The sequence below is a fragment of the Anopheles moucheti genome, chromosome X, assembly GCF_943734755.1.
Source record: "Anopheles moucheti chromosome X, idAnoMoucSN_F20_07, whole genome shotgun sequence".
NCBI lineage: Eukaryota > Metazoa > Arthropoda > Insecta > Diptera > Culicidae > Anopheles > Anopheles moucheti.
The window spans coordinates 3520125-3535404 of record NC_069142.1 but is presented as its reverse complement, the minus strand read 5'-3'; the positions used below and the strand labels follow the sequence as shown (position 1 = coordinate 3535404).

The 15280-nt window shown below is 42.6% G+C and overlaps 1 protein-coding gene across 2 annotated transcripts; it reads left to right on the top strand.

Annotated features, from left to right (window-relative positions):
* Positions 1-12084: 12084 nt before the first annotated feature.
* On the top strand, positions 12085-14784 carry LOC128306919 (uncharacterized). Of its 2 annotated transcripts, XM_053044588.1 has the most exons (3): positions 12085-12584; positions 12660-12714; positions 12775-14784. In XM_053044588.1, exon 3 carries the CDS (start codon positions 12811-12813, stop codon positions 13477-13479), a length of 669 nt encoding a protein of 222 aa, XP_052900548.1. In that variant the 5' UTR covers positions 12085-12584; positions 12660-12714; positions 12775-12810; the 3' UTR covers positions 13480-14784. The 2 variants fall into 2 exon arrangements, with proteins under 2 accessions (XP_052900548.1, XP_052900547.1); XM_053044587.1 differs by lacking the exon at positions 12660-12714 and having other exon boundaries at positions 12799-14784.
* The last annotated feature ends 496 nt before the right edge of the window (positions 14785-15280 follow it).

The window sequence follows — 15280 nt, the reverse complement described above, 5'->3', positions numbered from 1 at the left end:
TGGGACATTGCGGCTACCGGCCGTTCCCGGTTCCTGCGCTGCGGATGTACTGCGACCGGTCGTACCGCTACCGGCGGTCGAATGCGATGTCTGTGGCTGCTGGCTGCCGTCGTCGGCTGGTGGTGACGGCCGTTCCGGTCCACCACCGGCACTGTTCGATGTGTTCGCCAGGATGGATTGCACGTCAGCGGTGACGGAAGCAGCAGCCTGGGCGTGTGGAAACACTCGCCCACACGGAAACGGAAACTGTGCGCTCCTGCCTGCCCGGACGTTTGTGCGTGCTTGGCCAGTGGTCGTGGGACGATACGCGAGACTGTAACGAGGTGGCCGTTTAAGACGGATGGTATTGTGTGGCACCTTTTACTGCTGCACACTGATTTTATCACCGTATTCCCTCCTCTCCACCGGCAGACCCCGCGCCGTGGAGGGGGATTTTTACACTTTCTGCGGTAGGGGGGCGCCTTGGTTACACACACACACACACACACGTAAACACGAAAATGTTTTTCGACAAATTTAAGCTGTCACACTACTGAAATATTCAACACTGATTTTAGGATTTAATTGTTGAACTTAACGCAATGAAGATTGAAAACTTTAACACCCGGTGTCAAACTCAAATGATCCACAGTACAACCAGTAAGCATGGATATCTTTAAAATTTAAATTAATCGCCACTGTTAGTGGCGTGGAAGTAAAGCGTGCTAAATTGAACACCCTCACAAATAAAGCAATAATATTTGTTTACAAGTTTTGACAAACAATATTTTAATTTTCAAATTACAATACACATAACTAGTTGGAACGGGAGTTGCAACATCAACTGTCCAGGAAACACCTAACTAAGTGAGTTAAAGTGTACCCCTGGACAGAGGAGCGCAAACCGTTTCGGTTATTAGCAGGAACGGCATCTAAATTGCCCTCGCTTGGTATTAGAACTTGTTAGCACCATGACACACCAGCGCGTACAGGATTTGTAATGAGCTTTTTCGCACACTGGAGACATAAATCTGGCAGATACATGGCGAACACAGCGACGGACACTAGGCTTCGGAAGTTTCAATCGTCAGCTTCACAAGTAAACCGCAGTGACGGAAATGGCACTTTTTTCACATCTCAGAGGGAGGTACAGACACATCCGTCGAGCGACCTCAATGTTTGAAGAACCTGGAATGTGCACATGCACCCGTCTTTGTGCTCACTTCGAATGAACTGCAAATAGGGAAAAGACAAAACGAAGAAAAATGCGTTAATTTTTTGTTATTGTTTTTACTACAAGTATGAAACATGGTAGAAGAAAATAAAGAAAAGTTCCACCGGGTTTGGTGGCAAGTTGTGATGATGTATTTATGGCTGCGGCTGGTGGTTTGTTATTCTAAATATGTATGCATTCATCGTTTCACACCATGCTGCGAAAGAAGAACACGCGTGACGCGCATACGACCACATCGATGACACAAAAGACAAAAGCTATCGCTTTCCGGTTGACCGAAGGAGCTGGTGAGTTTTTACGCAAGTATCACTTTTGTAGTGTGAAAACAAAAAGTTAGAATAAAGTTACTTGCAAACTTTTATTTGCAGAGCAAATGTACTTTTCAATTGCTAATTGATTAGCGCAACAAACGCGCATCGACATGTTCTTTACTGATTTCTTTCGCCCACCAGATGACAATGAAGCCTTGTCGTAAACCAGTATTATGGTCAATCAGCTGAGCTACTCCTACTGGGGCATTGACCTGACAGAAAGGCTTGCTCCACTTAAACAAAGAATATGAAATAAATTTTCAATAATTTCCATTGATTGTGGTGTAAAAAACATTATTTGAACAATGAAAAACGCGAAATTACAACTTTCCTGGCCGCAGCACGCGACTTACGTCCTGGTACCCGCCAGACAAACGCAAAGAAAGTCCTGATGACGGAGAATCTTCCAGAAGTTTCCTAAATCCAGGAGGCTTGAAAATTGAAGCATATCTGTACCCTCCTGGAATATCAGTTAATTATTAAGCTAAGGGTTTTTCTTGTCAAGATGAATGTATAAGAGAATGGTAGACACGTTAAAGACGCACACGCACACATAACCAAGCAAAAAAGGAACCGAACCGTTACCACAAGAATGCAGGGTTCGCTAACAGGAATTGATAGTTTCCAGGACGAATAATTGCCGGACGCTTCATTTTCAACACAATTTTTTTCTGGATTCAAACAATTCTACCGTAGTTAATGCATAATTTTTGAATATCTATTCTGTAATATTAAAATATAGTCGAAATCGTCGAATTATTTATAAAGAGACTATCAGTAAAAAAACGCATAAAACGGTGGTTAGTTCTAGTGCATCATGTAGCCGAATAGTCAAAGTCCTTACTGTGGGGAAACGGTCCCTTGATGAAATTTGTCACTGGTCTTTCCAAGTGATAGTCCGTTAGGAAACTTTAATTCCCGAGCTACAAGGGTTATATGACAATCGTGTCCAAAGTACCGGAAATGTAGTGATTTTATTGGTATTCAAAACCCTGTACTATGCCACCCACGGTATCGCTTGTCCTTGTCCGCTGCTGATCAAAGGATGCAGAAAAACGAACGACGAATCCCAAGCACCACGCAACCGTTTGGGTTGGGATAAAGAATGGCAAAGCAGCCAGCAGCTATAGTAAGAACGAACGGGAAATGACAGTTGGCTGACATCGTCCAGGCAATGAACTTTACCCATTTGTGGATCATCATCGGGGATCGATGTCACCCCAAACTAAAACGTACGCACAAACACACACACACACACACACACACTAGCTTGCAAGTACCGCGGTTCGTGTCGCGGCACATACGCAAAGGTGCCAACGCTTTAAAGATTTGTTTCTTCTCGCGTGGGGTCGAACGTTTGCCATGTTTTGTTGGGCAAAGCGGTTTTTCTTTACGACTTTTGCCTTTATGGCAGACTGGTTTGCCTGAGGAAAACAGGCCACTATAAACCACGGTACATAAAATTCCCCCAACATCCGAATGATCAACTCGCCGGATGCAATTGCAATGAAGAGCAAAATAACAACAACAAAAAAACAAATGCACGATAAAAGTAGAGCGAGTTGAGCGATAAAAGAAACGGAAATAATAAGATTGTTCAACAAGGACAATATAAAAAAAATTGAAGACAAACGTAATGGCGCGTGTAGAACTTTTAGTGAGACTCACTGTGCACTCACACTCATACTAAACGATTTGCAGTGCCCTTTCTTGTACCACCGTAAGGACTCCTATGGTACGGTGTGTTTTGATATGTTACTGCATCTTTTTTTTTTGTTACCATCTACATGTTTATCCTTTTTGCCTTCGAGGCGTTTGCCACGAGCTGACCTTTGTGCTTGAATTCGCCTTTTTGCCCTTCACACAAGTAACAACATAAACTTTCTATCGATACATACGAAACGATAGGACGGTACACAAGCACACAAGAAAAGGGTTATTCTCTGCTTCTTTTTGCATGAGGGGAGGGGGAGGAGAAGGATACAAAAAAATCTCACAATATTCCCGTGTCTGGTGTGTTTTAGGTTTGAAAAATGCAAAAAAAAAGATCACAAACAAAAATTTCCTTTATGGATGCTTTTCATTTCATCCGTTCTCTCTCTTTCTCCATCACTCTTTCGTGCTATATGTCAATTTTTCCTTCGGTTTTGGTGTATGTGTGTGTGTGCGCGCGAGAGAGAGAGAGTGGGGCACTTTCGTTCATTTTTCCTTATCTGTGTCATGCGTACAACAATGTGACTCACGAAAGCGAGTGAAAGGATACTAATGATCTATTCCTTTGTCCTCATGGCACACAACCTCACACACACACACTAAACAGAGGACGATAATCGAGCTTTGGTTTCTGTTGGAGAGCACGAGTGTTCCTTTACGCTGTTTACTCCCGTGAAGCGATCTAAGCTGGAAGCCGCGTGGCATTGCATGCAAAAAGAACACATAAACACAAGGGGACACAATTATGATGCATTAAACATTTTGCCATTGGTGGAAGAAAAAAGTTGCTGTTGGAAGGATTGGAAAACTTTCACTGCGTCATAAAGAAAACAAAGCTGTAAAGTAAGTTTAACAGCGTACCAAACACAGCATAAAAATGTGTCCATTTTATGCTTTATGCAGCAAACCAAGATGTTACAACACAAAACCACCACTTGCGCGCGCGTGTGTGTGTTTCGCATGTAAACGCCCGCGGCCAAAGGAAATAAGGCCATTTCTTTGGGGTCGGTCATCTGCCCTTGTGTCGCTAATTGACGGGTCCACACGTTACATCGCAGCTGCAAGTACACTTTCACGACGCAACGGCCAACCGGGCTGCAATGTGTGCATTACACGCGTATGCTTGGTACGACGGAGCATAGCGGGACGCGCATCATAACCCGCTGTCCGCTTTAACCGGCAAGACGTTTGTTTGTTTTTTTTTTTTGCATTGCTATTCCTTCGTGGTTGTTCGGTTTGCTAAAGTCCACCACAATCGTACATTGTGAAATTGGCATCTGCGTAGCACAACACAGCACACATTCACACCGTGGACTTTCTTCCCCCAAGATTTGTGTCGCGGTGGATTTATTTTCAACACCGTCCGTCTGGCGCTCATCTGTTTATACTACTACTGCCTCCCGTAAAATGCTTCCTTCGTGCTTTCTCCAATTACACCCAAAACACCGAATCGACATGCGATCTAATTGCGGCCGGTCGGTTTTGAGGAAGGCGAGAGTTAAAGGATTTTAAAGCGGAAGCTGGCAAAACAGCAACAAAACATTTAAAAACATCTCCCTTTCATCTCTGACCATCCGTTCCGGACAAGAAGAAGATTGATGAACCCCTTCTCAAACTCCTCACCCTCTGCTTAAAATAATCTTAAAATTAGAACTTTGTCCAAAACTGACGAGTTGCGTTCCAGCGGAAGATGCTCAGATGGATTAGTGGAAGTATGTGTGCAAGGACAATCGAGGAGCCGCCACAATTACGAGCGCTACAAGCTGCCAGACTCGCCGGTGGGCTAGGCACGTAATGAGAATGCAACCGGACAACCCAGCGCGTAAAGTCCTTTCCGATCGTCCACATGGACAGAGCAAACAAACGACTGAATAAACATATGTACTACTGTGTCCGAAAAATAAAGTGACTTTCCGTTTTTTTTCTAAATGGTTTTTTTATTAGGCCAAATTAAGGTCATTCCATTCGAAGTAATCCCCTTCCGATGCAATGCACCTCTTCCCTCTCTTCTGCCACTCCTCGAAGCAGGTGGAAAACGCGGATGCAGGGATGGCCTATAGTTCCGCCGTCGCTGCGGCTTCTATCTCCTCGATAGTGTGAAAACGGTGTCCCCGAAGCGGCCGTTTTAGCTTGTTGAACAGCCAGAAGTCGGCTGGTGCCAAATCTGGTGAATACGGCGGTTGCGGAACGATATGAGGGCCAGTTGTTGTGAAAAACTCCCTCAAAATGATGGCCGTATGGGAGGGCGCATTATCATGGTGCAACAACCAGCTGTAATTTTTCTACAAATCCGGCCGTTTTCCGCCGGCCGGAAATCCCAACTCTTTCCGAAAGTCCTCGTATCGTTTACTGACGATTGTTGACCACCAAATCCTTGATTTGGACGACGTAGGGGTCGTCGGTCGAGGTGGATGGACTCCCCGGACGGTCCCCGTCTTCGACCTTCTCACGGCCATTCTTGAAATCACTGTACCCTTTGTACACATTTTTCTTCGATTTAGAATCTTCCCAAAAGGCTTTTTGTAGCATCCGCAATGTTTCCGCAGCGTTTATTTCATTGCGCAAACAAAATTTGATACAGGAGCGCTGTTCCACAAACTTAACAACTTGGTCAATATGGACAAAAACACATGGCGCAGCTCCGAAAACAAATTTTCACTACTAGCCAGGTTGATGTTGTGACTTGAAACTTGGCAAATGTGTCAAAAACATACAAATTGACAAACGAAAAATAAAAACAAGAGGCTTCTTTAGGTGCGCGAAATTTGACATCTAGTGTCACCTTACTTTTCGGACACAGTAGTATAATATTGTAGTCTTACATTTATAGTTGCTAACTATTATCGAAAAATCTCGAAAAATCCCAGTTTTGGTTAAGGTCGCCATAGTGCACCTTTAAAAAAATAGTAAGACTTGAACTTTCCAACCAACCAAAAGTAGTCCTTGCAAGTTTTGCAAGGTTTTTTTTTCATCTAAAAACCACGAACGTGTTTTGGGGCAGAAGCAGTACGTGATACGAGAGTGCAGTAGACGAATGTTTGACAGCTAGCACTCGGAGATGTGCAAGTGCAACAGAGATGTAACCGGGGAAATGGGAAACCAGAAACAATCGGGTACAACAAGAAAAACCACCATTATCCATGCACGCAATGCTAAACCAGATGTGTGGAATGAAGGAAACATCAAAAGAAAGGCAATCGTGTTGGAGGAGAGAAAAAGCCAGAAAGAAAAACAAAAAGATTGTTTATTTGGTCGATCGTTTCGTCGACGAGCGGAGAACAAAGGAAAGACAAAAACCGCGGCATGAAAAGATGCAATGGTTCGAGAAGAATGGAAACGACCAATAAGAGTAGATAAAAAAGATAACAAAAATAACAAACACAAATAAAAGCGAGAGAGGGTGAAAAAATAGAGGATATTGGAACGATTGGTAAATACATTGGTTGAACAAAATAAAACAAAACATATAATAATATATGACTGCCCTTTGTGCTGGGGGTGTCTGTTCTGGGGTCCTGTGTTCTGGTCTTGTCTGTTCATTGCGTTCGGTGCTGTGTGCGTGTGTGTGGCTATTGGCCCGTCCGCCATATACACACATTTACATCCCCATAAACGGACACTACATGCAAACATTTAACCTTTTTTTTGCCAAAGGCAACAAAAATATGCTTTACAATGCAGTTCCAGACACTACACTTAAAACACACAGAAAGAGAGAAAGAAAAGAATATTGGAACTTAGGGAAGAAGAGAATAGTGATGTGCATACTGAATCAGAATGCATGAGTGAGTTCATTTGAATCGCTGCGAAGAGTTTGAATGACTCATATGCTATATAGCTCAATCACTGTGGTTTAGACCACTGCTGAATAATACATCTCACGAGGAAGCTACCCTTATTCTTCTTCTTTCAACATTTAACTTCAATACAACCTCAAGAGATCAAGGCCTGCCGTTTCTGGCTTCTCTTATGACTTTATTTACACGTTGCTAGATAGTCAGTCCTGCGATGAAGTTACCTAGGGGAATACAAAACTCCGAGCAAGATTTGCAAGCCATTCAAGTATGTGTACTCTAGTATAATATAGTAACCAATATGTAATCCCGACCTTTCTAGTATATTCTCAGTGAGAAGTGATCCTATTTGGAAGTATACTCTTTCAAGAGTATGTAAACAAAATATTTAAGATAATCTTAACATTAATACTCGTGCACAAATTCTTTTCGTTCCCGTCGACTATCGTCTAACCCTACTACTTGGTCTTCTCTTTATTAATCATTATTTAGTCAAGAAGGCAGAATTCAGAGCTAAGAAATATTAAATAATCATAAATAACATCTCATCTCAATTTGGGCCTACCACGACTCCTCTGTCCATGTGGAAGACTTAATCGAACTTTACGAGCTCCGGTTTGTCCGGTGTTATTCTCTTGCCGTGACAAGTCTACCGGAGCCTAGCGAGTTTTGTTCGTCTATGAGAAACCGTCGTTATAGGGGCTTCTCCTCTGTCCTTCCATTTTACGCGGCCGGAAAGCCTGCTGAACATCTTACGCTCAGTCATTCGAGCATATGACAAGTACTACTAAGTTGTTTGAAGAATATCCGGTGGCATTTGGCATACATATCCCATTTGTTTTCATTCGTTCGACCACTGCCCCGACTGTAAATCTCCCCTCAATGCAATGTTTACTGTGTTCCCATCACTAGTTGAGCAAGACAGAAATGGCGATGGACCTTTCTCATGGTGAAAGGAAAATGAAATGCAAATGCACCATCACTTGCACGGTGTTTCAATGGGATGCATCTTCCATCTGTTGGTGCATCGTGGCTCGTGGGTGGGGAGTAACGTATCGACGTGAGTTAATAATAGCGGCGCGCCTTGCACCGGCCGCCAACACACACATATACGGCATTTGCAAACCAGCAGCATTTACACATAGCGCCATTGATGTACAGTCATATGCTTGTTAAAAGCTTTAGTCATTGCCATTTGTGTCGGTTGTTTAGTTTTGTTTGATTCGAAGTGAACATTTACCGTAACCAGGACGGCCAGACTGTGTGTCTTGTAAACGATACTTACATTCCAAGATGTATAGTTCAAAGAGTGGCTGAGAGACATTCCGTCTGCTTCCATGCAAATTAAAGCTGCGCGTAACTAGCGTACTCGTGGAATTCTCGACCGTAAATGACGATGATGAATCCCACCTCTAACCTCGATAAAGAGTTAAGAGGAACGAATTTTACTCCAAGAAAGAAAGGACGCAATCATACTTTAACAAATAGCTAATTAACACTAAATTGATCAAATTTTTTAAGCCTTTTTCATTTAAGATTGCTTTTTACATTATTTTGAAGATCTGCTACATGTTTTAATATATCGTACTATAGAATAGATAAATAACAGAAATGCTTCAACCCTGGTGCAAATGTTCAACCCCAAGTAATTAATTGGATGACAATGAAGCGTACCAGTCAAATTCACTGGTCCGGTAGTTCCAGTGCTAATACAATATCAGAAAATTAAAGGATTGTCTATAGATGACTTCACAGATTCCCGTATCCTTGACAATTGGTAGGATGCTAACAATGCAAGAACTTTGACAATTTATGCGTACTACTAACATGTCAATTCTTATAAATCAAAGCAATGATGCAACAAAAGTGACCCTCAATGTGAAACAGAAAAAGAAAGCGTGTATTAAGCCCAGATAAGACAAAGCTAGACAGATGGATGAAAACAATAGCAAAAGCGTCGTCCAGGCCAACAACAACAAAAAATTGGGTACACACTTTGAATCATAAAAAATAAACGTCCAATGAAACAGCAAATGTAGCGAAAGGCTGGCAGTTAGTTAACACACACACGCTCAACTACACGCATACACGCAACCATGCACAATACTTGTACGTGTGTCGCGACAAGCGCACGCATTATCACCGCTTTGCGAACGAATCGGGGACCCCCTGAGGCTATGCGTAGATGTGTGTGAAAAGGGGCAAATGAAACTGAACAATTGCGTGTATGATTAGGTGTGTGTGTGTGCGAGGGAGAGAGAAATCCATATAAATAATTCGCAGCATACGTAAGTAGTACAACAGAGCACACACATAGACAATTTTCCGTTTTATGGTCAAATAAAGCACACACACACACACACACTCACACCCACCATGATCGACACCAACACATACGGGTGGACGCGCGCACGCACACGCGCACACAGCTGCACATGCGGTAGCTCACACCGTTGATATTAACAATACCAGCAGTCGCAGTCAACACCATCGCACATTATTGCATTGAGACCATCGCCAATACACGACTTTGCAGACACGAGTTGTAACGGTGTGCGGGGCAAATGGCTCGCTTCCGCAATGTGTGTTTGTGCAAGAGACAAGACAATTTTCTTTCGCTGTGTCTCATCACACACTTCACTGCCGTGCATTTGTTTCTCTCTCTCGCTGCCGTGAAAGTCAAACGCTTTGCACCACACGCGAGCGAGCAGTCCAATCGATCCGGTTCGGAAACCGTCACACAACACACATAAACTCACGCAAACGCACAGGACCATTTCAGGGTACTTGGGCTGCTGGGAATCCTGCTGCTTGAATGTTCACCCTCGCTCGTGTTCCGTCTCTTTCGCACGGTCACCAAGAATGTCCTTGCGGTCACTTGCACATTGCGGGTGTGCACGGACAAAGCCTCGTTACGTGTTTGTGTGTGTGCATGTTCATGTGGGTTCTATTGTATTAAACTTTTCTATGGAATATTCGTCAGAATTTGTTGAAACAATATTAAAGCAACGAAAGAGCGTTTCTGCCTTTCATACCTAAACAGATACAGAGCGGAGAAGGAGAGGTGGAGGAGATCAACTCTAGCCTTACTTCTGATTCTGAAATTCTGATTATGATATAAAAATTCTTTCCATGCTCTGACTGTTCTTGATTCGGCCTAGGTTGAAGACATCGACCTGGTGCTCCCTCGCGCATCCGCTTATTCCAACAAAAAAAAAACGCTAATCGAACGAAACAACACATACAATTGTCCGCTTCCACCTATGAATGTGTACGGGGTTCATGCCATGAAACCTTACCTTTTCCTCCTCGGATGCGTGGTCGCTTCCTGGTTGAAAGATGAGCGACGTTTCTTCACCCCGCGCGCGTTTGTCAAATTTGGTCGGCCAAGTGAAAAATCTAGGAAAGCTGTATTTTTATTTTTCTTTCGTTGCGGGATATTGTGGGGGACGGGGTGTCCCGTGTGTCCGTGTTTGATTGAACAGTAGGTTCGAAGTTCGATAGCCCCTGCATGGATTTGTTGGCTGGTTTTCCACTGTTTATTCTTCTCACCCTACACACGTCTTCCGAAACGCTTCACCCTTTTCGGGCAAGAAGGCATAGGGATTTTCGTTCACTCACCGTTCTAAACAATTACGACCCGAGCGGAAGATGCGATACGATATACGAAAGCTTGCACACGCACCCGGCAATACATCCGTATTTTTCCGCGAACTGACTTCAACTGAGACTAGTGGTGAGCGCTTCGTACCTTTTCGAAGAACGGAACGATAGTAATCCGGTCCGGGAACGAGTGCTCCGGTTCCGGGGCATGAGTTGCAGTTGCAACGCCTGTCGTTTCAATCATAATTAAAAGTAGAATAGCTGTGAAACGCGGCTCAATATATTAGCTAAATTAAAGAATACTTTGACTGAAAATGTTTCAATGCAATTGTTAATTCATGTAACATTTTCTGACACATTTGATTTCGAAGTAAAGGAACATTCTCAAAGCCTTTACTGTATTGTTGTGTTTCAATCGGATCGAATTGGGGTTGAGTTGAGATTGAGGTTTAGTTTAGAACCCACAATTATTAAACTTTCCCCCTTGTTTGTAGACTAAATTTGCTATTGTTCTTTATATTCGATATTTTCGGGTTCCTTTTGATCTTGTCCCGATCTGGCCCTCATTGTTCATTTCCTGTCCTGCCCGACTAGCAGTTTGTTAGCTTCGCACTTTTCATCCTAGGTGTCGTTATGGTCGTCACATGTTCTTGTTCCGACTAACATTTGTCAGTTATGGAATAACTCCCTGCAGGGCGCCCTGGTCAACATTCATTAATTACAGAGTATCGAAAATGCTTAAATGATTGCTCTTATTTTGAATGCATCCTAATCTTTTGGGAGGCTTCCGAATTACGTTCGCGGGTGTTCTTCAATTTTTTAAAATGCAACTATGTGTTGCAAAGTTCCTACTGAAAAATATCAGTACACGGCAGTTTTTTTGGATGTAAATAATAAGTTGGTAATCACAAATTAATCAAGACTCGTCTGTAAGATATAGCACGGGACATTCATTACACCAGGTCCTGAAGGGGCGTATTTTACCTCAGCAAAATAATAATTAGGATCCTACCATTAGTGAAGACTAGGGATCACAACTACACTTAAACCAACCGGCCAAAGCATCTAAAGAATATGAACACCCTAAAAATCTCCATACTCCATCTTTAATGTATTATTGTGTATGAGCCCCCATTCTATGTCACTGTACGAACTATAGTAACCATAGATATATGGCAAGCTGCGGAAAACTTTGAAATTGATTCAACAATATCTGGAAGTGTGTTTAAAACCTTGGGGAATTTATCTCGTTTGATACGTATTGAAATTTTGAAACTCAAACCGGCTTTATTTGACAGTATCTGCAGGAAGCAGAAGGTGTCTCTGCAGAGCTGTCATCACAACAGTCGGTACAATCGACACAGGGTGGTTCTGAAGGGAAATGTTTGGTTGTCAGTTTTTTTTTGCACAAGATGTTTGCTTGGGGTTGTTTTGGATATACGATAGATCCGCAGCAAGCATTTTTGGGCTGGGATATTAATTCCTACATATAGCCCATGACGTTATTATTATTTTTATTAATATGCCACCGGAATATTTGTTACAACTGTTCGTTTGTGTTGTGTTTGGCTGCTTGGAATTTAGCATGAATCCTCATGGAGAATAAAATATGACGTGATCGGTAACTACGTCGTTAAACATTGGTGCCACGGGGCAAGGAAGTTATGGTCAGTGCGCACGGTTTACCATCCAACGCTAATGGTGGGCTTCGTTAAAGCGTTGTCCTCCTTCCCTGGTCCTTGTTGCAGTGCGAAACAAGCAGAGTGAGTTGGTCACGTTCTTCATTCATCATGGCGCGGTAGCGCCCAAACATTCCGGCACCTTCTTGCGAATGTGTTTTTTTGTGACCCGTACGCGTACGCCAACATCTGTAGTTGATATTTCACCCCTACCTGTTTGAAACTGAGATGCAATCTGGATGTTCCGATGTGTGATAGTTTGTGCATTCCGGTAAATTGTTTTATTTTTCGTACATTTCGATTTGTTACCAAAATTGGATTCACTGTTTTCCGCTTATGCTACCAGCCTCTATCGTTTTGCGACAGTTCCGGCAACAAAAACATTGCAAACAAAACAGTATGTAAGTATTTATTACCCGTTAGTTATACGTAAGCTAATATTATAATCATTCCCGTTGCAGATTTATTTACTTGTGTATTCCTAGAACTGTGCAGTCATGAGCGAATTTTCGGGTATTGCCACATGCTTAGGTCACGTTGTGCTGGCTGCTGTAACAGGGTGGTCGTTAAAGTATCTACCCAGTCCGACCGCCACGCCGGGTGTTCCGTTCGTCTGGATAATGCTCTGGTGCCTGATGGCCTATAGCATGCTCGGCATCATTCGTTTCAGCCATCCTCAGCCGGGAAAGATGTTGCGCATACTGTACGATCACATCACCTTGCTCGCTAAGGTGTGTCCACTGCCGTCGCTCAATGCGCAGCTGTACCTGCAACCGGACCAGGCGCTACACGGTTTCGCCGACAGCTCCATGCAGCTGTTTCAGCACGGTCTAGGCTATACCTTTCTACTCTTGGCGCTGGTCGCTTACGTACTGTGCAACGTTTTCAGCGACCTGAGCCGTCGCCACATCGGTGAGTACGTTGCGACCGGTGTGCTGCTGTTGAATGCCGTCGGTCTCAGTCTGGTGTCCTGTACTAGTGACAACTACTGGGCCATGGGTCTAGTGGTGTCCTGCGTATCCAAACACTTCCTGCTGCCCGTATTAGCGGAACGATACCGTATGCCGCACGCCCTGCTATACACGTACGGTTTGAGCTTTTACGAAATATTCGCCGTCAATGCCGTAATCGATGTACAAACTTCCACGATCAGAGTGATAATGTAATGCTTTGTGCTAGCTGTACTGGCTGTCCACTTACCCGTAAAACAGTGCTTTCGATCACGGTCGAGTATAGTTTAAGGCCAAGAGAATTATTTTAAATAGTAGAATTCATTTTCTTCTTGTGTTAACGACCTACTAGACTTATGTTTTCACGTAGCCGAATAGACGGTCTTTTCTTGTGTCAAATACGCTAACAGGCCTCTCTAGGAAATGCATCGAGTGCTATATCAGAATTACTTAATGCAACCGGTGTTCGTTCTAGCGCACAACAATGTGTAACGGGATTGTTGTTAATGAAACATTCTAATACCTATAAACCAGGGGTCTCCAAACTGCGGCCCTCACGAGCCTCCATCCTCTGAGTAAATGGCTCCCTACTACGGTAGTTTCAACCAATGCGGCCTGAGTACTGAAAAGTTTGGAGACTCCTGCTCTAAACCAAGCACACAAAAGAAATCGAAAAATCCAACTAGCCTGCAAACAGGGTAAATTTTTTATACGTATTTTACTGTTATACTGTTTTTTTGTTACAAAACCGCAGGACGCACAAAATCACATGAACGATATATACACGATATATACAAAAGACTATTATTATATTCATATACAATGTGTAGGTAGTGTAACAACGAAAACAAAAAAAAACAAACTTTTTTCACGCGCATAGGAAGTTGTAAGTCCCCCTTTTTGATATCAGTTTTTTGTTATACTTAATCTAACTCCATATCATCACATTATTTTACAACAGAGAGATTGTTACATTTTTTTATAAGAATTTACAACAATTTAAAGAAAAGATCGTGAAATGCTTGATATAGGATAGGCTATTACATTCGCATTAGGAAAAAACCCCGTAGCAAAATGGTACAATCACTTTTTTGTTGTTGAAGCAATTCATATTTTATAAAGTAATACGGTTCGGTACGGATTACGCTGATTATTGTGCTATCTTTATGCTGCAATTGTTAGACTGGGAAGATATGTAATGTTACCTCGTAATGTGTAGCTTATCAATAATATATGATATTAAGGATATTACAGTATAAAAAGACATGACTAAAGATAAAAGACATCTTCCCCGCCACAACAACGTACTGTACGGCTGAGTAGCGGTCCGGCTAAATGGCTTCATGAAATGTATACAGGTATTTAGAGCATTCGGCAAGGGTGTTGTTACAGTACAATGCCATTTTGCTTGTGTCTTCAATATGGAATATACATTTGATTGTTTACTGGACAGGATCTGTTGTTGGAGGATTATTTTGTAATGTTTGTTAAAAATGAATGTTTGAAATATATTTACAAGGTTTAAAAGAAAAATACATGTCTCTTTCGAGTTAAGTCATTCAGTGGGGGATATGATTTTTCCTTTAGCGATGGGTGTTATTAAACATTAAGCAAATTATTTACATTAAGCGAAGGCCTGGCTTTCTTACACTTGTTGGCTAATTTGCCTCCTGAATGAGTTTCGTGTGCTCAGTGAATCCTTGAAAGCGCTTTGTCGCGTTCCGTCAACTTTAAGCTTACAACGCAAGCTTATAAACTTACTCTAAAGCGTTACACAATGGTGGCTTTCAAAGTTCTACAGAGAAAGCTTTTTATCTCTGCTTTAAAGCTATGGTACTTTAAGTTCATGTGCCTTGCCCAAAGGCCGTAAATCTGAGAACTTGGAAATAATCAAGACCTTTTTTGGACGTCGCGTTTCGGTCTTGTTTATGTGCCAAAGGAAGCAGGTTGGACCTCAACTCGCGATTTTCAATTTTCAGGCCCAGTTTACGTCCTCTAACGTAGACTTTATCTATAT